The 26,722-nt window shown below is 36.3% G+C and overlaps 1 protein-coding gene across 2 annotated transcripts; it reads left to right on the plus strand.

Annotated features, from left to right (window-relative positions):
- The first annotated feature begins 7,762 nt into the window (after positions 1–7,762).
- LOC145689957 (uncharacterized) lies at positions 7,763–26,176 on the plus strand. 2 transcript variants are annotated; one of them, XM_081764338.1, is made up of 2 exons: positions 7,763–8,592; positions 19,494–19,675. In XM_081764338.1, exons 1-2 carry the CDS (start codon positions 8,231–8,233, stop codon positions 19,546–19,548), a joined length of 417 nt encoding a protein of 138 aa, XP_081620464.1. In that variant the 5' UTR covers positions 7,763–8,230; the 3' UTR covers positions 19,549–19,675. The 2 variants fall into 2 exon arrangements, with proteins under 2 accessions (XP_081620464.1, XP_081620463.1); XM_081764337.1 differs by lacking the exon at positions 19,494–19,675 and adding an exon at positions 22,462–26,176 and having other exon boundaries at positions 7,774–8,592.
- The last annotated feature ends 546 nt before the right edge of the window (positions 26,177–26,722 follow it).

The following is a 26,722-nucleotide window of genomic DNA, read 5'->3' on the forward strand; positions in this document are numbered from 1 at the left end:
ATTAAAAAAAGAACTACATTCCAAATCATCCGTCTTGGTTGTTACGCAATGCACGATGAACACAACATACTTCCACACGAGGCGAAACAATGTTTATCAACGTTCTGGAATTCAACCTTGAAACCCGCCAGATATAGGAACAACATGTTAGCTGGGAGGGGTCCAAAGTATTTGAGGAAGGTCCAATACGTCTACGTAATAACGAACCTGTCTTTTACTGTACCCAAAAAGATAAGTAATTCTTAATTATTGTCACCTATATTTTTAGAAAAAATGATAGAACGATTATTTCTATAAGAAAAGAATAAGAAAAGAAAGAGTACATGATAAGGCGTAAAATAAAATATTTAGCTTACATCAATCATTTCTCTGTTAAACAAGTATAGTTCGTTAAGAAAGTCTACAAATGCTAGTCGAGTTTCGAAATTTTGGGGAGGTTCGGACCCAGTGGACCCCCTCGTGGCTATGCCTCTGAACATTGCTAACTAGTCCCAAATTCAATGTGGCGTTCCCCACCATACAGTTCTATCAAGAGTATATAATATACTTATTTTATAAAATAAATATGTATATACTAAAATACTATCCACAGAAGGGGGGGATTCTGCATATTGACTTATTGATATTTGGTTCACAAATTACTGTAGAAGAAATTTTCATTATCTATATAAGCTAAGAATTAACTTGTAAATCCGGATCTACTTTCATTTGATTTCTGTTCTACTATATATATATATATATAATTTTGTAATTTTGCTATCACTTTCTTTAATTGTCATTATATTGATTTGCTTCAGTATTAGTACCGTAATATAAAAATATGAATGCATAAAAACAAATTCCATTTGTTAACTGCTAGTGAAATAAAATTTAGAAATCTTATTTAGCGCGAAAAACCTTCTCGTTCACTGGAAACCATTCTGTGTTGCAGAAGCACTGCAACGACCAGACCCTTTAACTTCTGAGATAGGGGAAAGGAGACTTAACATTTGCTCCAATTCCCGCGCTGAAGGAATCTGGTCGTTGCATGCTCGCTGCAACACAATATAAATTAGAGACTCTGTGACGGATTATTTTTCGCTTTTTAAAACGGATTAACGAAACGGACAGTTAGAGAAGTAAAAAAAAACATGTTATTTAAAGTATATATGGGAGTATTAGAAAGTATTTTTTCTATTCTTTACTACTATTGCTAATAATATTTTTTTCTTGAAATACTTTGGGCGTTGCGCAACGCTGCAACACTAACATTAGCCGCCACTGCCTACACGTCAAACTCACTGTTTCAGACAATTCTTAAAGACTAACCATAACAATTCCTTCCACGAGTCCGAAAATATCCTCCCTATATACTTTTTTTTTCTGAAAAAGTACTTAGCAATTCGGTAAAAACAGTTTTTAGACAATTTTACTACATTTTAATCAGAGGCGGCGTTATGTGTGCGCGGGGCCTACAGTGCCCGAGAATTATCCTGGCAGTGACGTAGACTTCGCTCTTGCTCAAATGCCATCCCACTGGTTAAAGCAGACGCTTCGTTCAACTCAACGTCCAATTCCAGGAAAGAGAAAATGTGCGAATACAAATACCAACTTAAAAGCACTCTCCGTTCTCTACAACAGGAAAGCAAAAGGAAATGAACCGAAATGAGAGATTCGTTTTTGATGAATATACTTCTCATCTTTGTATAACGATAACTAGAGTTCGAGGAGACATAAATGCTACATTTTTTTTGCTTTTATATTTATATAACTTTCATGAAGAATATGGTTATTTTATATTTGAATTTTATATTATAAGTATATGGAAAATAATTTTAAATGATAGCCATTTATGTTTAGTCTGTTCTAACAACACTCAGATTTCAACATGCTACAAACTTTCGTTCTATTGAATATAGACACAAATATGCAGTGGACGAAATGGGAAGGGAAGTCCAAAGTTTATTTTAAAGAAACCCCATGTCTTTACCTATCACGGTCCTTGAGTTAGAGGATGATATGTGAACGTGTTTCCTGGTCGCGGAAACAGAGCGTGGGTGTTAGTGAACGTAACTTCGAAAAGTATAACATTTACCAATAGCACATAAGAACAGCACTTCCAGGAAAAAAACACACACAAATTAAAAAACAAAAGCGAAATGAAATAAACTGAAAAGCGTGTGTTTTCTTTGTGTAGGGCTGTACAGTCTGTGCTGATTGGTGAAAGTTGTCAATCCTTTGTTTTATTCTCGTTCTCGAAATTTTGTTTATAAGAATGGGTGATAGTACCTTAAAGAAAGGCAAGCCATTGCATTGTGATGCAGGAAACATTGTTATTAATGTTTACAACTCTTCTTGCAGCAAACAATAATAAATCTGACAGTGTTCATGAAATCTCCCGAGCAACATGTGTCAGTGAGAGATTCGTGTGGCGAATTGTGAAAGAGAAGGAGTAAAGTCTGGACAACCCGTCGTAACACCCTGTAAAGCAAGGCCAAATACACAGAAAAGACAAAGAAATTTAGATTCTTTCGATGAAGTATTAATTCATAGAACAATTCACAATCTCTATGCTGAAAGCATTGTCGCCACCTTAAATGAATTATTGTGCGAACTTAAGAAAAGCATTAACTTCAAAGGTTCTGAGTGGGCATTACAACAAATACTGCGCAAGTTTGGATTTAGGTTTAAAAAAAAATCTATTGGAAATAGAAAACTGCTTTTTGAAAGGAAATATATTGTCGTTTGACGACATAAATATAGGGTCTAACCTTATTTTATCTTTCTATGTCGTAACAATGCACATATATATGCTAGTATTATTCAAATACACTGTTACATAAATTCTCTCTAGTTCGCTACCAGCATTATTTTAAACTAGTTACGATGTGACGTGCGAAGCGTTCAGTGTGCCATCTAAACACTATTTGTGAATAGCGTAAGTTGGTAGCCTTGCAACTGAGAGTGTTGACGTCACTGCCAAGATAGTTCTCGCCGACTGTAGTGTGAATAATGACCCCACGGGGTCAGAGTACTGCTACAAATCGCTGAGGGTGCGAATTCAAAATTTATCTATGATATATATGTACGTGTGTGTGCGATGTTCTTTTGTACCCACCTTTTGGAAGAAATATACTCAGAAGACGGGGCCTCCTTAAGCCCGGGGCGGTTGCCCAATTGTCACCCCTAAAATCCGCTTCTGATTTTAACTCTTAACCAGGTCTCTAGGATATACAAATATGAAAAAGTAGCATGTTGATTTTTTTAAAGTAACATATCAATAATGTAAACAAAAGAAAGTTGGTAAAATTCTAGGTAAGGTATGAATTATTATTATTATTATTATTATTATTATTATCATTATTATTATTATTATTATTATGTAATTTCAGAAGAGGAAAATTGTCATGAAGTGAAATTTAAAATGGCATTTTTTTCAGTTTGTAGACTTACTGGTCAAATGAAGTGCTAGGAAACAAAAGTATGCCCTGTTTTGTTTGAAAAGAAGTCATCATTCAACTGGTGTATAAATTATTACGTCTTACGCAAATGTATGTGAGTGAAAGGGAAGGCAATCCAAAAATATTTATTGAAAAACGCATTTTCTTATTTGGTGTTGGTCATAATTCCCGCTAGGATGACCTTAACTTATTGTGCATTGTATTTCAAATGATTTCGTACATATTACCATTTCCAATGAGATATATTGTTTAGATCCATCCTGATAAGCTGGGGCTCTAGTACCCGTGAAAGACATACAAAGTGTAAATACATAAGGAAAATCTGGATAATTCCAATCGATAATCTCGATATAAAAAATATAAAATGCTAATAATTACCACCCTTAATGCACATTAAAATGAAACTAATTAGATTGTTCACTGGGATCCACCAAACCCTTCTATACCACAAAATGTTTGGGTTCCCAAAATTTGACTCGCAGGCTTTGGCTTTGAATGTCCTGGGGCAATTATTTTGCATTTTATAGCTAATTTCTATTGTCTGTCGACCCTCGTGCGAGGGAAGTGTTACTAGTATGCAAATACCTTTCCATATAAATACAACATACAAATTATATTTGTACTAGTAACACAGGTCCTCCAGGAATTTAAAAAAATGAGGAAAATAATTTTAAAAATCACTACTATTTCCATATTATTGTTTTACATCTCATAAAGTAGGGATTTTCGGTAGTCTTTTATTTCCAATACTCTTTTTTTTATCATTAAGAAAAAAAAACGAGTTGCGTGCTGGTTTTATAGCCCATTTGAAGAGCCACATAATCTGGGAAAAGTAATGAAAATGTAAATTACAAAAAAAAAATCACTGTATATTAGATACTTTTAATTTTTAAATAATTTCACATCTAGCATCAGTGGTTAGCTACTTTGCTCGAAAATGGGGACCTACTCTAAGCCCCATTTACACTTCTGGAAAGTATCTCCTGTTCCAAGAACTATATCATAAAAATAAAAGATACACGATATTTAAAGATGACTCAGAATATACGGAAGAAAGTTGCCCTTTATTTGACAACGAAATTTAATAAGCTCTATGCGTTCCCACAAAATTAAAAAGCTAACGATGCGTATGGTCTGACACTATTAGGTCGTCTGCTTTGGATTTTTCAATAAAACTTTTGAAAACCCTTAAAGAAAAAGTTTCAGCATTTAAAAGCTAACACCTTCAGCACGCGCAGTCCCAGTTCGATTCCGACACAGAAAAAAATTGTATGGGGCGTACGTAAAATCGTATGTTACATTTGTAGTTTATGGACTTAACGTACAGCAAACGTATAACGGAAAAAGCATGTTTTATAATACTTTCTGTATAAATGTTTCATCTGTACATACTTTCCGTATGAAACAATATAGGCGGTCAGGATCTCACATACACATGGACGTATATAACATATAGCTGACGAAGGTAACATGCATATATGTATGTAACATAATGAAGACTGTTAGATATCAGATATCCTGCAACGACGTGCTGTAACATCTAAGGACAGTGCCTATGTAGCATACGGATAACGTATGCTCCGTACTGATTTCTGTAGCTAGCAAGAGAATTTCATATATTTGTACAATGTACTGCTGTCTGGAGAACGGATTTTACTCAATGCATAGGGAGAGTTTGAACGAAAATGCTTTGGATCCCTTTATAAACTGTGTGTTCACGCAACTGCATAACAAAAGTTAAAATATAGGAGGGGACAAGAATATTTATTTAATTCCTTTCTCAATAGAGCCCCCCGCCCCCAATAACGAGCCAATTCAGACAATCAGGACAGACAAAGTAGTAAAGAATTAATTTACAGCTTACCGTTACTGCAATATGTAGCATTTCTTATTTTATTAAAGACGCTTCTAGACAATCGAATAACAGGAAAAGTGTCCATTGATTATAATAATACAGAACACTACATTTTGTCGAAAGCTTTGTAGTGTATACACAGCACTGTTTTCGTAATCAAGTTTTCAGAAAAATTTTCACCCCTGAGTCTGATGTAAAATTAGGCAGAATAAACCTTATACGCCTTCGACGTCTCCCAATATCTTCTTCCAGAATTTGAGGAAGGGCAATGCCCTCTCCAACTCCCATATCTTGTTACGCCACTGTATACAAGTCTCATATAGACTGGACGCTTTAATATTTTTAAATACAAATATGGAATGACAGTAAAGTGCAATTTCCAATTTGGAAGAAACATTTTGTACATAAACTCATTTTGTGCATAGACCCAAGCAAAAATCGTTTTGTATTAAAACTTTTATAGTGTATATGTGTGTGTGTATCCAAGTTCATTATATACTTTAATAACTATGTGGTGTCATTGGATAATCTGGATAAAACTCTAGACGCTCTTAAGATTCTGCATGGAAAAAGAAGCCTTAGGTAAGTGACCTACTTTATGATTTATTTATTTTCACAGCATATAATAATTGAAAATATGAATGTTTGCAATTAATATCACCGACACTAACTTTTATGATATCCGGTACCTTTTAAATTATAAAATGCGTTGTTTGGACAACATAAATAACCAATATAAATATGTTTAATGTACAAACACATCGTGTCACTTGGTGTCAAATGTATTGCATTAAGTTTACCATACATATTGAGTCAGATTTTTATTTTTTTCAATTTAAGGCATACGTCTGTCCGGACCTCCCTCAGAACTTATAATTTTTAAGAAACTCAGTATAATTGCAGGAGCAAATACACAGAAACATTTGCATTACGTACTCCGAACCATTCTCGGAGCCCTGCCAAAAAGAAATCCTGTCGCGCCACTGCATCATTAATTTTCACATTACAGCTACTTGATATTCAAGTATCTTCAGCAAACTGTTATTTATTTAAAAAAGTAAAAAATAAAATCGTTTTCGAGAAAATTGTCAATCTCAAAAATTATCACCTATCAAATACAATAAAATCAAGAAATTTTGTTTTGTGTGCATTCTAGTACCATAACATGATTTCTTGTAGGTTAGTGATGCCAGTGCCACAAAACGAGACAATAATTTTCGAAACGAGACAGCGTTTTCAAGAGAAGTGCCGAGACAGCCTAAAATCTCGTTTCGTGGCAACACTATTGTCGATGCTGCTCAAACTGAGCTAAATGGAAGCCATTGTTACGTAACATGGTATTGTTCTTATTCATACTTAGAAGTAGTTTAGAATTTTTAAAATTTTTTTGCAGAAATGTTGAAGTATAATTTAAAAAAAAAATGGCTTTCGACTTGCTACCATTGTAAATTAATACAACCATGTACTTCAAGGTGACCAGAACTTTTACTTTCAAAAACGGGACGCATACGAATCGGCGACGGTGGGTGGGTGGGAGGAGTGACTTCCACATTGCATTTTGGGACTCAGCAGTGTTTTCAATTTACAAAATACACAAGTAAGAATGATAACACAGTGTTTCTAACTTAAGTATTACCCAACAATACTTTTAACTACTTAAACACCCAGAATTCCCACTCAATTCCCACTTGAACCACAGAGCACTCTATTTTCATTTGAATATTCAGAAGTTCTAGGCACGGCTGAACCTTCCCAATGAGTGTCGGTACGGAAGAGCGTAGAACTTGCAATGACCATTTATATTTTGAATAATAATTACGGGACATCTGGGTCATTTTTGCTTAAAAACGGGACATTTAGGTGTCCCGTTTGAGAATCAGAAAAAAAACGGGACAATGATTGAAAATAAGAGACTGTCCCGGCTAAAACGGGACGTCTGGTCACCTTGATGTACTTAGAAATTATACATTACATTATTTAATACAGAGTTCACTTCTAAGTTAGAAATGTTTTATTTCATTGCTGTAGATGATTTTGTTTTGAGCGTGGTTTGGTTTCAACATAAGAGGCAAACGCTTGCTAAAGAATGGTGTATTTTATTCTCCTATTTATGACACTTCACATTTATTTTGCTTGTCTCCCTCCCTCCCTGTTCCTCTTCACAGGCAACAAGTATAACAGAAAGACAGGGACAGGGGCAGACGGGCTCGCGAGTACAAGGACCAAATGAAAAAAAAAAAATCTGATCGAGAACTCCCCGCGCTGTGTTCAAAATGAGAATTGCATTGACTTTCTCCCTATTCTACTAAGCTCCGCCTATTCACATGCAAGGAGAACGTGCTGAACGAACCACAGTTCAGTTACAGAGAGTTGATGTCTTTTTCTTCTTCTACAAGAAGCCGTTCGAACGATTTGTTCATTTAGAAATGAACGTGTACATGAACGAACATATGAATAGCAGAAAAAATTTCGTCGACTACACTTTTGTGAACATCTGAACGAATCGTCCGAACTATGAACTAATAATCGATTCGTTCGAACTATGAGAAAAATCGAACGAATCGACTACGGTCGTTCGATTATGCCCATCTCTATTCACGGCGTGGCGTGGGAGCTGGTAACACCTCTCTTCGCATACTTATCTACTTTATACTTTAAATCTTTTGTTAAGTAATTCGCTCTTATAATTTATTATGCGCTTAATACAAGTGATAACTGCCCAATGGTCTTTGTTACGTGGGACATTAAAATTGTGAAGAACTTATTGTTTTCAAACTGCATTTATTCTGTATTTCATAGATATCTGATCGTATGTTTGACTGCAAGTGTAAAGTTGCTGTGAACGATCTTGTCAATCATTTCATTAACACTGGAAGCTTAAAAGACAAGGGAAGTATAAGAACAGTGTCGAATTTTTATTAAATTTGAAGTCATAATGGCTGGTGAGGCATCTGTTAAGTTGGAATTGATGTGCAAAGAAGAAATTGATTATAACTTACCTGAGGAAGATCCACTCGAAGGGAAAGGGTGGACATACGAACTAATGACTGACAACAAAGAATTAGTATTATCTACAACGGAAGGAGAGCAAACAATGGAGAAGGATGTAGCTATGTATTCTTTGGATGAGAAACTAAATGTTGATACGGTAAAATCAGAATTTGCCATAGAACATCCTGCATTTGAAAGTGATACAGAAACGCTAAGAAAACTAGCGGTTCAAGGGACTTGCGCGTCGTACTCTAAGGAATTTCAACAATTAACAACAAAAGGTTTAAATTCAGTTTGGCCAGAAAGGTAATATTCAATTTTTCATAAAGTAATTGACTCAGATTAATAGTATTGGCGATATCTCGAACGTAAATTACTAACCTGCAATTTGGAAATGACATGGCACACATAGACTAACTGTATACAAAATTATAATTATGAGATCGATACCATGGTTAAAAATCTTATGTAGTTTGTATCTTGATAAACTAATGATTCTTTATTATTAAGTATGCATTTCTCACTAAATTCTTTATTCTTGTATATATTTATAATATGCGTGCTCGACGATAATGTTTTATTTATTTAGAGACTTAGGTAAAATAACAGATCGTGAGAATGAAATTTATCCTAAAATTTTCGAAATTTAAACGTGAAATGGTTATACTGGAACAAAAACTATGGACGTTTGTTATTTTATTCAGGATTTAGCTCGAATGAGTCTAGCCTCCACCTTTTCGGTGGGCTTCGAAAGACGTTAACAAAAAACAAGATAAAAGAGTATTCTAACCAACAATGGATGTTCATTAATTGTAGATGGCCATACATACATACATAAATTCATTTCATACCGGTACTCATTTATTTCAAGAAAGTCGACTTTTTATATATTCAGCAATCATTTCTAGGATATGGGCATCTATTTCTCCTTACAGGATCACTTTAGGGTCCTGTTGCACGTAGGCGATACAAGAATTTATTGTACAAACAACACTAACCAATATGTGCTAGATGGTCAGTAAAACAAAAAGATTGCTATGTAAATTAGGGCAAGGCGAATGGTGTTGGTACGGCTGGAAGCAAAGGGATGCGCCTGTTAGGATCAATTGGGTCTACACAAATAAGTATACACGAAAACGGAGATAGCGCAAAACACTGTATATAGCATAAGCCTACATATCATACGTGTTGAATATGAATGAATTTGTACGTTTCTAAAGATATTATGAGTAACACCCTGAAATGCTTTCATTGCTTGCATATTTGTGATCCAAAGTAACACAATACATCAGGAACGTAAATTTCTTACCTATGTGGATTCCTTAACTCGAAAATATTTTTTTCGTGTCATGATTTAGAACATTGAATTTTGTTATTCATGTCGCTTCTAGTGGGTGCTAGCTAATTTGTGAATGAATTTATGTATAACATACACAATACGGTATTATTTAAAATGTTATTACAATTTACTTTTGGTTGCCACTGAGGTGGAGGAAGAGATGGTAATCGCTCGGCGCAAGATCACGACTGTAGGGTGGGTGGTCTAAAACTTCCCAGCAAAGACTGTCCAACAAATTGCGGGTCTGACCTGCAGTGTGAGGTCTTGCATTGTCATGGAGAAGAATAATGCCCTTTGACAGCATGTCACGTCTTTTGTTTTGAATCGCTCTGCGTAGCCTTCTCAGGGTTTGGGAGTATGCTTCTGCATTCATACTGGTTCCTCGTAGCATGAAGTCGACTAACAAAACACTATGCCTATCCCAAAACACCGAAGCCATAATTTTGCGCTTGGACAGAGACTGTTTGGCCTTCACCTTTACAGGCGAGTGTGTGTGTCTCCATTCCATGCTCTGTTGCTTCGATTCGGGCGTGATATGCGAAACCCATGTTTCGTCTCCAGTTACGATCTGACTCAAGAAGCCGTCACCTTCTCCGTGATAACCAGTCAAGAACTTCATCGCACAGTCAAACCTTTGGTTTTTGTGGTCCTCTGTTAGGAGATTCGGGACCCAGCGGAAGCACAGTTTCCTAAACTTTAGGTGTTCGGAAACAATTCTGTAAAGCACTGATCTCGACACGTCAGGAAATTCGTTTGAGAGAACTGTTATTTTGAAGCGCCTGTTTTCAGGAACCCTCGCTTTAACTGAAGCCACCAAATCGTCTGTAATCGTAGAAGGGCGACCGGAGCGGTCCTCTTCATGGACGTTGTCACGGCCATTTTTGAATTCTCGTACCCACTTACGTACTTTGCTTGCACTCATAACCCTATCACCGTACACTTCGCAAAGGAGGGGTGGCGAAAAGGCCTAAAATGGGCCCCCTTGATTTTTCAATTCATTTATGCTGCAATGGTAGTACTAGAGCAGATATGTATGAAAAACAGAATGTTAACCAAATATATTTTGCAATTAAGGTTTTACACAGCACCATTTGTTAACAAAAAAATGCACAATCGTATTATATTGTAGGTAACATGGAAAAGAAACTAACATTACTGACGAAAACGAAACAAAATGAATATTAAAAAGACAAAACGTTTCCTTTTTTATGTTGTCAAAACACTATTTGTTGTATCCGCTATTAGAACTACTTGATATAGGCCTACTACAGAATGGCAATATCACAATAGTCATTTTATTAGTTTGTTCTTCACAGACCACTCAGTGCCGTAACACAACTTTTAGAGAAACACACGGTTCTATTTTCACTTCCCTGTCAATCTGAGTCTACTGCTTTGTCATTATCAGCATCTTCTATAAAATCTTGATAATGTGCGGAGTGTCTTTCTTGTGGGTGATGAAGGTGTCGATAGTAACCAATAAAGCACAACACAGAAGCAATGTGAGCACAGCATCCTACAACACGTGCTCCAACTTTACATTGGCAATACCAAGATCCAACTGTAGCTATATTATACTGTATCCATACAGTATGTATCTTGGACGATGTGTGTCGGCTCTGAATTAAAACTCTTATTACATCCGAACATTATCTGTGTGAGAACAACTTGTAAAGGCCTAGTTCATCTGTATAAGAGGTCGCCTGTTTCAGCTGATATACGCCCAAGGTCAGTTGTTTAAGTTCTTCAAGTGTTAAACGAGGGAAGTCGGTCAAAGTGTCAGCAGTCAGTTCTTGCCAAATAACCCTTTTTCTTAACCACTTTTCTGCAGTCACGCGGTGTTGCAACTCATTGGGATGGAAGTGCAATTCTAACATTCCTTCTCCAATTATTTTTGCACTTTATCATCTTCCATTATTCGAGGAGACCTAAATGGATTGCAGATGCTACTTACAATTTTGACATAGTCTCCTATGTGTGGCACTTGAGAATTGGGCATGACGTGGACTAGTGCTTGAAAAGATTTTAGTAAACCATTTGAGGCTTCTACTACCCTTCTCACTGATGTAACTAATCTCGACTCATTAGCCTCTTGTGTAGTATGTTGAGTTTGTTTCTGTAGGAAATGTGGCATCTTTACTATTAGATTCAAGTCTTCCAAAAGATTCACACTGTCTCTGAATCCTCTATCTACGATGATGACATCATTCTCACTAAGCCAACGTTTTAAACCCTCTGCTTGTTGTCGCATATGCGCTGTGATAAAAGAGGCATCCTTGTTCTTCCCATCTGCAAAATATGGACCTAAGACAAAATGTACCCTGTGGTGCTCACAATCAACATGGGTTTAACCAGGGGTCTACCTTTATGGACTGAATATGTCCTCCTCTGAAACTGGTAGTTCAAGCTCTTCTCTATATAAATGTAACTTCCATCCATAACTATTATAGCTTTATCCTCTCCTTGTGTGAAGATGGTCTTCGCAAATGCTCTGGTGTGTTTCTGAATAAAATCATCTCTAGTAATATGTTTGAAACCTAGATGTTTCGGAACGAATTCAAACATGAGAGCCTTACGAACAGTGTGAACACATCGTTTTATGACATCTTTTGATAAGGCAAAAATTGTAGATAGGATATTATAGGACAAACCACAGCGAAGTTTGGTTAAAAATACCACTAAACTAGTTCGGGCACTTCTGTTGACAGTGTGTTTCACGTTACTACTTATGCTTTCAAGAACATTGAACTGCTCAATTGTGGTCCCGGTTAGTCTCCAAGAGTCGTCATTATTCAACGCATCAGGAGTGTCAAAGTCTAATCCCTTCTTAGATGCAATGTTACGCAGTCCTTCAATCAGATCTTTTATTTCGGTTTTGTTGAAATTGGTCTGATCACACATTTTCGCGATCACTTCATTACTTCTGAGAAAATCACCTACTAAATGCCGTGAGCAAGACCGCACTCCTTTAGAAATAATAATACCATTTTCAACAAAGATCTTGCAGCGAGCTCTTGGAGGTATCAGTTTAAGGTTTGTCTCACTGTTGCAAATGATGCATTTTTTATGCGTATTAGCAGTCCGACCCAAATCAAGGCAAATGTTTTTTAGTTATTTCCTGCGATGCGGCAGTAGGCATCTCTTGTGCTGCGGCAGATGTCGATGCGGACGGAGTTTGCGAGGAGCGGTCCTCCAAACGCGAACGTATTCTGCTTCGTCATTTGTTCTTGTATCCCTCAGTGTAACACTTGCCACAAACTCTCGTATTAACCACCAAATGTTTGTGTTTCGTTTTCAAATACTCTAATATTTCCAAGTTGCGTAACACTTTTAAAGCACGTAATGCCTTTCGAGATCCACAACAGTCACAATTGTACTGTTTAGGCATCTTCGAACAACTGTTCTTTACACTAAACAACACGAAACATTCCCATCCGACCTTCACTTGGCATACAACAGCACGACCTTGAAGCAAAGCTGTTACTGAGTAGTTACGATACAGAGTGGCCTTGTCAGCTGTGTTCTCAGTGTGCTGTAGTGGTTGAGGGGGGTAGGGGATGAGTTTCATTTTCACTATGAGCGCTGTGGAGTAGTGTGGCCATTTTTACAAATGCTAACGCTTATCCAATCCTACACAACATACTTAAAAATCATTTTCGTACTCCGTTGCGCTATATACGTAATAACTTAAAAACAACCCCTTTTCAAGGATTTTCTTGCAACAAGCCTCCTTCCACAAATATTTTCCTATAAACTACTCTGCACTGTATGAAAATGCTTATTATTTTTTGACGTTCTATATCTTATAGATTGCTCATATAGGTCAAATGCAGTCCGTACCGCTACTTTAAAAACGACCCCCCGCGGGGGCCGATTTTGGCCCTTTTCGCCACCCCTCCTTTGTAGATGAATTTCTGCAGCAGACAGGTTTCTTGCTGACAGAAACCGTATCACTGAGCGAACCTCACACGCGGCGGGCGAGTTGATAGTCTTAACCCTTTTAAATTCTTGCCTTTTTCTTCTTTTTTCTTGAGTCTCAGATAAGCAGCGACAGTGTCCTCCCTATCTATCCTAGGATCATGGCTTATACCTCGTTTTTCTCAGAATGGAACAGCCTTTCAAACGGTACCACTTACATGTCCCTATAATATGCCAGAAGGGAATTGTTTGAGGAAAGATCGAGATTATCTACCCCCCCAAAAAAAAAACTTCTTCAAAGTTTGGGGCCCCCTGAGGCTCTACCGGGTCTGCGCACAGACCTCCAAAAATTTGGAAAAATACTACGTAGTGTACCAATTACTTGTGACAAATTCGAATTTCCTGTCTTGAATAGTAAGGGCGGGAAAATTTTTTACCCATGTTAAGAGAGCATGAAACAAACGCCCAAAATTTCCCTAACATGCACCCTACAAATTTTAAAAAATATCTGAGACGCCCCTAATGATCGTAGAATTATGGTTCATACGTCGTTTTGTTCAGAATGGAGTAGCCTTTCCGATAGTATCACCCGCATGTCGCTCGGACATCTCTGAGGGAAAAATGTAGGAAAATGGAGATTTTTGCAGAAAAAATCCCTTTTTCCCGGTTTGGAGCCCTCTGGCGCGGCCCTGGGTAAACATAGAGATCTAGAAATCACTTACAATACGTAGTGTACCAATTGCTTGTGCCAAATACCAATCTCCTATCTTCAACACTAAGGACGGGAAAAATATTTTCATCTTCTGCGAATATTCCCAGAATGTCCCAGAATACCCTATATAAATTTCAAAAATTTCTTGACACGTCCTTAATTATCGTAGGATCACGATTCATACGCCATTCTCTTCAGAATAGAGCAGGCTTCCAGATTGTATTACCCTCATGCCCTCTTACGTCCCTAGGGAGGAAAAATTTGAGTAAATAGGGATTTTTGCTGAAAAATCCCTTTTTCCCGTTTTGGGGCCCTCTAGAGCAACCCTGGGTAAACATAGAGATCTGGAAATCACCTTCGAAAATAATACGTAGTGTACTAATTACTTGTGCCAAACATCAATTTCCTATCTTCAATACTAAGGACAGGGCGGGAAAAATATTTCTCTCTTCTGCGAATATTTCCGAAATTTCCCAAGGATATTATACAAACTTCAAAAATTTCCTGACACGTCCCTAATTATTGTAGGATGATGATACGTACATTGTTCACTTTAGAATAGAGTAGGCTTATAGATGGTATTACCCGCATGTCCCTAGGACGTTCCTGAGGAGGTTTCAAGTGAGGAAAATAGGGATTTCTGCAGAAAAAATCCCATTTTCCCTCTTTGGTACCCTCTGGCGCGGCCCATTGTCAACATAGAGATATGGAAATCACTTTAAAAAATATTACTTTTGGTGCTAATTACTTGTGCCAAATACCAATCTCCTATCTTCAATACTACGAGCGGGAAAAATATTTTCCTCTTCTGTGAGTATTTCCGAAATTTCCCAAGGATACTATACAAATTTCAAAAATTTCCTGACACGTCCCTAATTATCGTAGGATGATGATTCATACGTCGTTCTCTTCAGAATCGAGTAGGCTTTCAGAAAGTATCACTCTATCCCTATCATGTTGCCGAGCGGAGCAAGAATCGCGAAAGTGGGACTTTTGGTCAAAAATATCGCTTTTTTACCATTTTCTTCCTCTGAACTCCCCTTCTATGTTGACGAAGAGATCCAAAAAATTCTCATAAAAACTAATTGGTCCACTGATTGTTTAGAAAAATGTTAGGATTCTAGGATTAAGGAGAAGCTCACCAAAAAAAGTTGAAGTTAGACCTCAATAAAAGAAGGGAATTTGTAACTTGATGACGTCATTCCCCCCTATGTTCTGACGCTCGGAAGCGTATAGACCCTTCCAAGGCTTTTTTGAATGCATCCTCTCTTTAAAAATAAAAAAAAAACGGAACTAAATAGCATTCTTAGTTCCCTTTTAATCGAATCTTTAAGACACTACAATATCGGTCGAAAACGACCGAAAAAACTTAAAAGGGTTAAACATTGTTAAAGCACAGAACACAACCGTCCAGGCCAGCTACGGAGCTGAAACTGAGCACAGTTGCTCCCGAGGCATGTCGTACAAGACGCACACGCTCGTTGTGGTATGCGCAAGAACTACTAGTGTCTACAACAAAACGGACCTTATTTAAAAAAAACACGCTTCATAATTTATAACAGCAAGTTGACCTGCATTTATGATTAACAATATGGAAAAGGGAACTATAGAAGTGAAAGAGCCTACAATTTTACGAAAAGTAGAAATAAGGAATTAATCAAATAGGGCCGCTATCAGTATCGAATCCATAGTTTTAATGCGCAGTAATTCTTGTTCATTGGCATTGATTTTTCTCAATTTTTATAATAAGAGTTATTATTATAATTATGATTAGAAATGGCAGTTGTGTCGGCAATGAACATGGAGATTGCAAGAACGCTGCTCTTCTTATTTATTCTGATCAGTTCCTTGTTTCAAAATATTTTGTATAAGTATTATTTTTTCCTCAAGCTAGTGCTATTTCGATTGATACATGGAAAACTACAAACTTGTACACTATTATAAAAGAAATTTTATGTAAACTTATATATATATATATGCCAGTTTTTGAACAAAGCATACAAAAAATATAACTGCAAAATATACATTATTAGTAATAACGTATTGAGTAATCCAGGACAATACACAATTTTTCCACTGATGTATAAAAATATTACAACAATTTTTAGGCATCAGTGCTCCCTACTGTGTCGAAACACGTCTCTAATAAATACAAAAGTAGGAAATAATTTGTGACTCATATCTAGGTCCGTTCTTTCTTTAAGATCATCCAAAATTTAAACTCATTTCACTTATCTTACAAAATGGCGTGATTTCAAATTGTAACCCCTATGCTTAAAAGAAGAATGCTCGCCATTAATATATCCAGATTCAAAACATGTTACAGATATAACGATTGGATTTTTTTTTTTTTTTTTGTAGCTCATACCTAAGATATTGTTATCTTTCTTAGTTTGTAGAAAATAGTAGCTAATTATTTCACTCATTAATACCGATAACGTTATTTGAAGTGAAACCTTAGCACCTCAAAGCACGTAAATGAAAGGTCAAAATTTTCAATAGGTAAAAAATAGAAGAAATGGATAATCTTAGTTTCTGTTATCTGCGAACATACTTGTTGTATCCTTTATATTGTATCAGATAACAATAGACAATGTGTTTCCATCAGTTAATACGGATACGATAATTTCAAATTATGTCCTTTGAGTTGAGAAGCGGAAAACTATTTTCAACCACAAGTTTTATAATATTTCAAGAATACGAATTACAAACATTTTCATAACATGTTTCGGATTTGTATCTTTTAATTACAACCACTCTACAACCAATAATGCAGAATGATTAATTTATTCATCTACTCATTTTCATTTTTACTAGACAAGTGTAACAAATTAAGAGTTTGTGCTTTCTAGAATTTAGAAATTTGTAAGAATATCCCTAGCCGGAAAATACAAAGAAAATTGTATTTCGTTCTATTTCAATCGCTTTCCGATTCTTAATTTGTTTGCGTTGCCCTGAGCCTATCGCAGAAGTATGTTTTTGATTTCGTGCTACTCCTAGTAGAAGAGAGAAGCAAATCGTGACTTTTTTCTTTTTTGGAATGAAGGAGGAAGTGTAAATGTCTGTACTGACAAACAATGATAGAAATATTGATTGTAGCTTTAAACTTGTTTCAAACTTTTTGATCAGAACGGGACACACTCTGATTCTAACTGCAGATGGTATAATTTTGAGATCATTCATTCATTTTAAGCGTATGGAAAGAATTGAGATCTTAGTTGAGATTATAAAGGAATGTAAAAATATCCCAGGTACAAAAAATAATAAAATTCCAATAATTCTATTTGAAACATGTTTCGAACTTTAACAGTTAGTACCAGCTATTTTGCTTTTAACTGCAGAGGATGTAATCTGAGATCAGGTCTTTGTTACAAAGTGAGTGAAAGAAATTTTGTTACTTTGCTTTTAGATTTTAGGCAGACACGAGAATGGCCCTAGATACAAGTCCAGCAGAGTTGTTTATTTTTCATTTAAAAATTGCTTTAGAATACAAGATAAGAAGAGATTAATCAGTAAAAATAACTAAGCAATAGCTACTAATCTTAATACCTTTAAAAAGAGTGCCGGACGTTGTTTTTTTTCTCTCTCTCTCCCTCTGTGGATTTCCTTTAAAAGGAGATTGTCATTATGCCTACAAATCGATTTCAAACTAAGGTTAGTCTCAATTTTTATTAAGGACAGCAGCATTTTCTCAGACAATATCCTCCTAATACACTTGAAAAGGGTATTTTATTAACGGCTTTTCTTTCTTCTATTTAGAACTCCTTTAGGCCGACATCATCATTATTATTTAGATTGATTTCAGAGCGATGTTAATTCAGTTTTCATTGCGGTGTACTGTTTAAGTACATCCCGCGTTTCGAACAAAAGTTCCATAGTAGCATAGAAAAATATACCTTCTAAGCGTCATTTCATTCTTTAATGACGGTTTAATTACAAAAGCACAACGATAGCTATGAATCCAAGGTTTTATGAGAGAAAAGATGTAAACTGCTTTAAGAAAAACTATTCCCACTGCCCATCAATACTCAAGGGCTGCCTCAGAGGCACACTGGTCAATTTTAATGCCATTATTCTTAATAGATAATTCGTCCCGTGTCCTGTGCTCTAGAATTCTTCCATTCCTTTGAAATACACCCTCTGATTGCGTTTCCTAAGCATTTTTTTCCTTATCTCTGAAAGAATAGCGTTATATTTTATACTAACGTAAAAGTCCAAGGGATGCTTCTGAGGCTCTTATTCAAGTATGCACTTTTCTAATCATATGATACTGTTCATTGTTTATTATCATTGACAAATGATTCCATAGCAAAGTAGTGACTAGCCTTTCATATGAATGACGGAAAATACAAATAGCCGCAGTGAGTTCAGGTAGCTTATGTATGCAGCAGGGAGTCTCAGAGGCACCCCTTGGGCCTTTTAAGGTTAAAATTAGCATGTTCTTTCTCGGGTTAAGTATAAATTACTTTTGTAGTTTTTATGTTGTAATGGTTTATAAATGTCCAGTGTTCATGATAATATTAGGCATATTGTATTATATAATTTTTATTCCGTCAAGTTTGTGTTTAAAGAAGATATGTATAAGAGCCTTAACACTAAGTAGAGATACTTAGTGAAGAGTGCCAATAGTCTTCTCCTTTGAGTATTGTATTCTAGTAACGCGGGAATGAAATATGTAATACTAATGTGAATTCCGGAGGAAGAAGTAGTGATTCCTCGATGTTTTTTTATGAAGTATAACGCTCTATATAAGCAAAGAAGCACGTTCCAAATCTATAAAGGCCTTATTTGAAAAATAAATGATAAACATGGCTTGCTTCCCATTAGTTAATACTTAAGTCCTATACTACAAGTTTTTTGACGTTGCATGTGTTAAAACAGATTTACAAGTCTATAAGTTAATTTGAAATTACATGGATTTACAGGGTAATTTCACAACGTCCTCTTGAAAACGTAGTTTTCTTAAAATTTCTGGTATGCTAGCAAGATTGTGATCACTTAACTACATCAGAGAATATATAATGAAGATCTATACATTACACATTAATTTTATATCATCTGTTAAATTTATATATAAGGAAATTACGGAAATTTCCCGTTTTCATTTCGTAAGCCGTTGATCACTTTCTCACTGGTACTGAGTAGAGATTTTATGAAAAATTTCACCTCCTTACCATAATCCACTCGTGAGATACATTGCTTTTCGCCTAAGATTTAAATCTGTTCTCTTACTCGTAGGATCTTCATTCTAATGACAGTAACGAAAAAAGAAAGGAAGAAGTTTTCTAGGTAAGATAAATGTCTGGTTAACTGCAGTGTAAAATCTAATTTCAATCGATTTACTCATTTCCGTAGCTAATGCCAAATTATCTAGATGTCGAGTTTGTTTACTGAGATATAATATCGTCGCACAAAACCAGGGGAACGTAATTTCAAAAATGTGGTTTTCATTTTCTTCATGTTTGGGCACAATTTTGAAATCCACACTTGCTGTAAACGCAACGTAACGCCATCTGTTCTGGTCGATTGTCTGTTGTAATGTAGATCAGTGACATCGTATTAAATTCACATCTTTCTAAGAAAACAATATTTTTGCCTTCTCGCTTTTAAACCTACGAATATAGAGTTACATTCCTCTGGTTCTTATGCGACGATATGCAGATTGTTCATGTTCTCCCTTTTGAATATTGTATTTCCGAAAACACTGATGCAAAAGAGAGTCCCGACAAAATATAATTCTTCACGTAAAAATTTAATCCTCTTCCAGTCCTTATGATAACCATTTGAATGAACGTTACTTGATAAAATATCACTTAAATATAGACACTAAACATATTAAATATTTTATTTCACACAGTTCAGCTCCTTGTCTTATGTAATGTGATGCATAACACTGTAGTGTGATGTATAACACATTTCTTGCATTTTTTGCTATTCACCGTGTATCATTTATCTTTAAACGGCATTTTAACCTCTAATATAATAAACAACAATGACTGAAGTGTTTCACGATGCCTATAACACTCGCGAGCATTGTTTGAAAAAAAAAGTAATAGCAGGTTTCCAAACCGAGTATGGAATTTTGATTTCCCCGAACAGAATTACACCAGGTTATTAGAAATTTAAATCCAACGTCTTGAGCAGAAACGTACAATAGCACCAGTAATAATCTAAGGGTGACGAAGGTGCTAATGCATGTTCACAATACCTTAACGTGGACTTCTGGAATCATAATGTCACGTATTTCAAATAAACAGATAAAAATTACAAAGAAATGAAATACTCGCAGCCTCTCAAAAGTATTTACTTAATAAGACGGCTTAAGTATGTATCAGATGTAACCGCGTAGCTATATATCAATTGACACAAAGATTGCATTACGTATTAAAGTTTACTATCTCAAAATATCAGACTATATTAGAAACACGTAGAGATTGCTATACTGATTCGAATGACATATTTTGTGCAATATTATAAATCTTTTTATACCATTTCTTTGTTTCTTTGTCATCATCACATTTTCTTGTAGCTGTAATTGCAACAAGTTTTTTGCGATTGTATAATTTTGTGACACAAAAATTAATAATATATAAATATTTGAGTGATAATAAATTTCTGTTTTCACTGATAAGAATGAAATATTTATTTCATAGCACATCAAGCAGATCATATACATACGTTCGTATGTACTTAACTCTGATATCGTATATATAAATAATTGTACATCATTTAAAGCAAATCACAAACTTTTGTTTCGAGAATAGAGAGATCTGGAAAACGTCCATAGTTTTCGGTTCCATATTTCCCGTAACAACAAAAATAATCGTAATTTTATCTTGAAATATATTTGGTCTAGGAATTAATTCGTGCGGTTGGTAGGCACACATTGAAGCTGTAGTACAAACACAAAATACATAAATACCTTAAGAAAAATATTGTCCATCGCTAGCCACCACTTTCGCCCATCTGTCAGGCAATGTACGGATTCCGTGGCGAAAGAAGTCCTCATCCTTGGAAGCGATCCAGTCAGAGACCCATGTTTCGATATCTTCTGAAGAAGTAAACCGCTGTCCAATCAAATCGTTGTTCATGCAATCGAACAAGTAGTAGTCCGAAGGAGCAACGTCTGGTGAATACGGCGGGTGGGGTAAAACTTCCCATCCGACATTTTCTAAATAGGTTTTGACCGGTTTTGCGACATGTGGGCGAGCGTTATCATGTTGAACAATAAGTTTATCATGTCTGTTCTCCCATTCTGGTCGTGTTCTGGCCAGAGCTTGCTTCAAACGCATTAATTGTCGTCGACAACGTTCTCCATTCATAGTTTCACCCGGTTGCAGCAGCTCATAGTACACCACACCTTTCATATCCCACCATATGCACAGCATAACCTTTGCACAGTGAATATCTCGTTTTGGTTGTGATGGACCTGGTTCACCTGGTTTCACCCAGGCCTTTTTTCGTTTAGGGTTCTCGTAATGGATCCATTTCTCATCACCCGTAATAATTCGATGCAGAAACCCCTTTCTGCTCTGTCGTTGAAGCAGCAATTAGCAAATGGTTTTTCGTCTTTCAACGTCTCTGTCTTTCAATTCATGTGGAACCCAATGTGACATCTTTTGAATCATTCCCATGGCTTTCAAGCGTTTGGAGACTGTTGTTTGATCAACGCCTAATGCTGCTGCAAGTTGTTCCTGCGTTTGACACGAATCCTGCTCGAGCAATGCTGTCAATTCTTCGTCTTGAAATTCTTTTGGCTGTCCAGCTCGCTCTTGGTCTGCCAAGCCGAAATCACCACTTCTAAACCGTGCAAACCACTTCTGACACGTTCGCTCAGCTAGAGCATGGTCACCATACACTTCCACCAAAATACGATGACTTTCAGTCGCACTTTTCTGCATGTTAAAGTAATGCAGTAGGACAACCCGCAAAAACACTTTATCAAGCACAAATTGCGCCATGTTCACTTCACTACAAACTGGTGTTGTTGACGCTTTAATCCACTGCCCTATACTACGAACGATACGCGATGACAGGGGTTTGCAACACATGTGTGGATACACGGAACTGTGGGACGCTCCGTTCGTTGCGCCATCTCTTGTCCACCCGCACGAATTAATTCCTAGACCAAATAATGAATTATTTCATTTTTGTTTGTTACTTATTAAGTCAATTCACGTTTCCTTGTTTATTGAAAATGTTACAGGCGCCACAATGAATGTGACCGCAGAGAAGACAATACGTTTATTATATTAAAGGACGCAATTTCTCATTCAGATGAGAAATCTGAGCTTACGAAGCAGTTCGGCAAAGGTATTATTCTCTCACGTTTGTCAAGTAATATGGTAACACATAAAAGTCAACAGCCTCATACGTTCCGAAAGAGTGATAAACGCAATACGCAAATTTTAACTTCTTCAAGTCATAAGTCTATACATACAGCTGAGGAGTCACACCTTTACGAACAGTGTGATAAAGGATACAGCGTACGTTCAAGTTTGGCTACACACGGGTTAATACACAAAAGAGAAAGACCTCACACATGCCTAGAAAGTGGAAAGGGATTTAGTTTCAATTCAAAGTTGGTTACACACATTTTAATCCACACAGGAGAAAAACCTCACACATGCAGAGAGTGTGGAAAAAGATATAGCCAACGTTCACACTTGTCGAGTCATATGTTAATCCACACAGGAGAAAAACCTCATACATGCAAAAAGTGTGGAAAGGGTTTTAGATTGCGGTCAAATTTGGCTACACACCTTTTAATCCACAAAAGAGAGAAACCTTTGACATGCCTAGAGTGTGGAAATGTGTTTAGTTGCCGTTCAAATTTGGTTAAACACATGTTAATCCATACAGGAGAAAAACCTCACACTTGCAAAGAGTGTGGAAAGGAATTTAGATTGCGTTCATATTTGACTGCACACATGTTAATCCACAAAGGAGAAAAACGTCATACATGTCTAGAGTGTGGAAAGAGATTTAGTTGCCGTTCAAATTTGGCTAAACACATGTTAATCCATACAGGAGAAAAACCTCACATATGCCTAGAGTGTGGAAATGGATTTAGAGTGCGTTCACATTTGGCTACACACATGTTAATTCACACAGGAGAAAAACGTCATACATGTCTAGAGTGTGGAAAGAGATTTAGTTGCCGTTCAAATTTGGCTAAACACATGTTAATCCATACAGGAGAAAAACCTCACATATGCCTAGAGTGTGGAAATGGATTTAGAGTGCGTTCACATTTGTCTACACACATGTTAATTCACACAGGAGAAAGACCTCACATATGCCTAGAGTGTGGAAAGGGATTTAGAGTGCGTTCAAGTTTGGCTACACACATGTTAATCCACAAAGGAGAAAAACGTCAAACATGCCTAGAGTGTGGAAAGAAATTTAGTTGCCGTTCAGATGTGGCTAAACACATGTTAATCCATACAGGAGAAAAACCTCACACATGCAAGGAGTGTGGAAAGGGATTTAGTGTGCGTTCAAATTTGACTACACACATGTTAATGCACACAGGAGAAAAACCTCATATATGCCTAGAGTGTAACAAGGGATTTAGTAACCGTTCAAATTTGGCTCAACATATGTTAATCCATACAGGAGAAAAACCTCACACATGCAAAGAGTGTGGAAAGGGATTTAGAGTGCGTTCACATTTGGCTACACACATGTTAATTCACACAGGAGAAAAACCTCACATATGCCTAGAGTGTGGAAAGGGATTTTGTCGACGTTCAATTCTCGCTAGACACATGTTAGTCCACACAGGAGGAAAACGTCACAAATGTGAGTAGTTTGGGAAAAGGTTTACGGTACCTTCAGCTTTGGCTGATCACATGTTAATCACAAAAGCTTACACGTACAATGAATTTGGAATGTGATGTAGTCGGCGTTCAAGTTTGGCTACACATCGTGATACAGAGAGTTGAAAATTCTCATAGAAGCCCAAACTGTGGTAGGGATTTAGTCTGCATTCAAGAATGGCAAGACATAACTACACAGTTTTAAAATATTTGTCGTATGTTTCGCAATCAAATTTGGCCCTCAATACTAAACAATTATTCTACTATTTAGTGCAAATGTAAATGGTACTTAAAATTCATACTATTAGTTATATAAAGTACCGTCAAAGAATTTAAATATTTTAACCTCCAAATTGTTTAAAATTTAGAAGTAAACCATAATATATTAAAATAATGTAATTAGTCATACGGTTATTATAAATTGGAAGATAAAGTAAAAAAGTGGAAATAAATTCCTTACCGGGAACTTGTAAGCCAAGCAAAAAACACGGAAATATTCCCATTTTTCAAATTTCCTCCCACTGGAAATATTCCCCCTGCCCATCTCTAATGGGAAAACATCGAGCATTTGTGGTGTCAACATGGCTGCAAATATACAAAAATGTTGCGCTGGATGTGAATTGGTAAAGCAATGGTTTGACAATGAGGAAAATCTTTTAAAACTTTGTAAAAATCATAGATTAGTGAATCTGAAAACGTATTGTAAAAAACCCTAAATTGAAGTGTGGTTAGAAAGTAAGTGCAAGGATCCGTGGGCGAAAGTTATATTTGTTAGTGTAATGGATCCCCTTCCCATTTAGCTGTAATAAAGATAGAAAACAACCTACTCTGCACGACTCCAGCCCGCCTTCACTCGTTGACATTGGCTCGGCAGAACAATGTAATTTAAATATTACAGTTCGGTACAGACAGGAACTAACGTTGCTACTAATCTATATGCGATACTACTCTTCTACAAGCTTTTTAACCTAACCAAACAGAATCTAACCTATTCCCCATTTCGTAAGTTAATGAAAGCGAACAGAACATAAATAGACAAAGTGAAAATGGAAAATTTTAAAGTTTTATTGCTTTTATTACGGTTTTGATGGAAAAACAGATGGACATGAAACTTCGGAATAAATGCCTTCTGGCTGTCTTGGTAGTGATTATTGTTTGATATCGTGTGGATATATACCATCAAAACTTGTGCATGAAATAGAAACCAACTTCTTTTAGATGGCCACTAAAAAGCGTGCATACTGTTTAACCAAGTCAGTGCAGGGTAGCAAGGGTGCGCAATAGAGAAGAGCTGTGTTTATAGGTAACAGGCGCGTCAGTTTCAGTGGGTATGCTCATAAACGAGAATAGTGGAAAAACACTATTTGTCATAAAATGCATGGCTTATGTATTGTACAGCTTTCAGGGAGGTACTGTTTAGTAGTAGAAGGTGTGGCTTTTACGCAATTTCAACAGCTAACACTGCTTATTTTTGTAGAACTCAATAAAACTCCAAGAATGCAATTTAGGATTATTCCATTGATGTAATGTAGAGAATGAAATAACTATTTGCAGTAAAGTGGAACCGAAATCACCTGACATTTAATTGTAAACTTTTAAATGAAATGACGGTGTGTTGAGTTAAAGGCTTATTGGTTCGTTTGCTGTTAAACTTTGGGTAATTGAATTCAATGAACGAGACTGCAAATAGAAAACAAGCTTAAATAGAAATAATTTAACCCGTAAATACTATGGACCGTCTCTCAGACCGCTGCGACTTTTCATATCATTATATTTTCCACAATCTCACTACTACAAGTGGATATTTTCGTCTACCTTTCTCTCTAGCAAATGGTTACGTATTGTAAATTCGTGTTATAACTGATTCCCTGTGCGCGTCGCTGGAGGGGTCGAGTGGTCTCACAGATGTTTTATAGTAGTTACGTGAGTATTTTGCTGATCAGTTGTCTTTCGTTATCTACTGATTATTAGCTCTTTTGTGTCTTATCGTGTGGCGCGTCTTGCACCACACATCAAATAATGACCAGACACTGCAAAAACCTGAAATAATCACATTTTATAACATGAGTAAAGGCGGAGTGGATACTCTAGAAAAAAAAATGTACAGATTACTCATCAAGTCGTCGAACAAGACGATAGCCATTGACAATTTTCTTTATGCTGGTGGATGTTGCGTGTGGTATCAATGCGTATGTCTTGCATCAAGTCTACGCTAAGTTCGCAGTGATCACAAGACTTGATTTCATGAAAACGTTCGCAAAAGGACTTGTTAGGCCTCACAAAAAACGTAGATTGTTCATCGGACATCTGCCACGAGAGCTGAGTTTTTCAATCAAGAGCATACTACAGCTTAAAAGTGAGTTTCCCACCATCGCGTATAAGGAGTTCAAACGGAAAACGTAGTCTTCTGTCAACTGAGTTGTAAGTGGAAAGCAAAGATATTCATTCGTGCCAGCAGTGTGGTGTACCGATTTCCTTGCAGTGCAGAAAAAGAAAATATAAGTGCCTACCTGAAGAAAGTGCCTGCTGTCAGAAAAGTTAGTGCGGTACTTTCTTTAACGGTAAAACGTACTTTCTTTACTTTCTCCATCATATAAGAACTAAAAATAAATTTTATTCATTACCTTTTCACTAAAAAAATGTACG

Source organism: Thermobia domestica, chromosome 7 (genome assembly GCF_964235325.1).
Source record: "Thermobia domestica chromosome 7, izTheDome1.hap1.1, whole genome shotgun sequence".
Lineage (NCBI taxonomy): Eukaryota > Metazoa > Arthropoda > Insecta > Zygentoma > Lepismatidae > Thermobia > Thermobia domestica.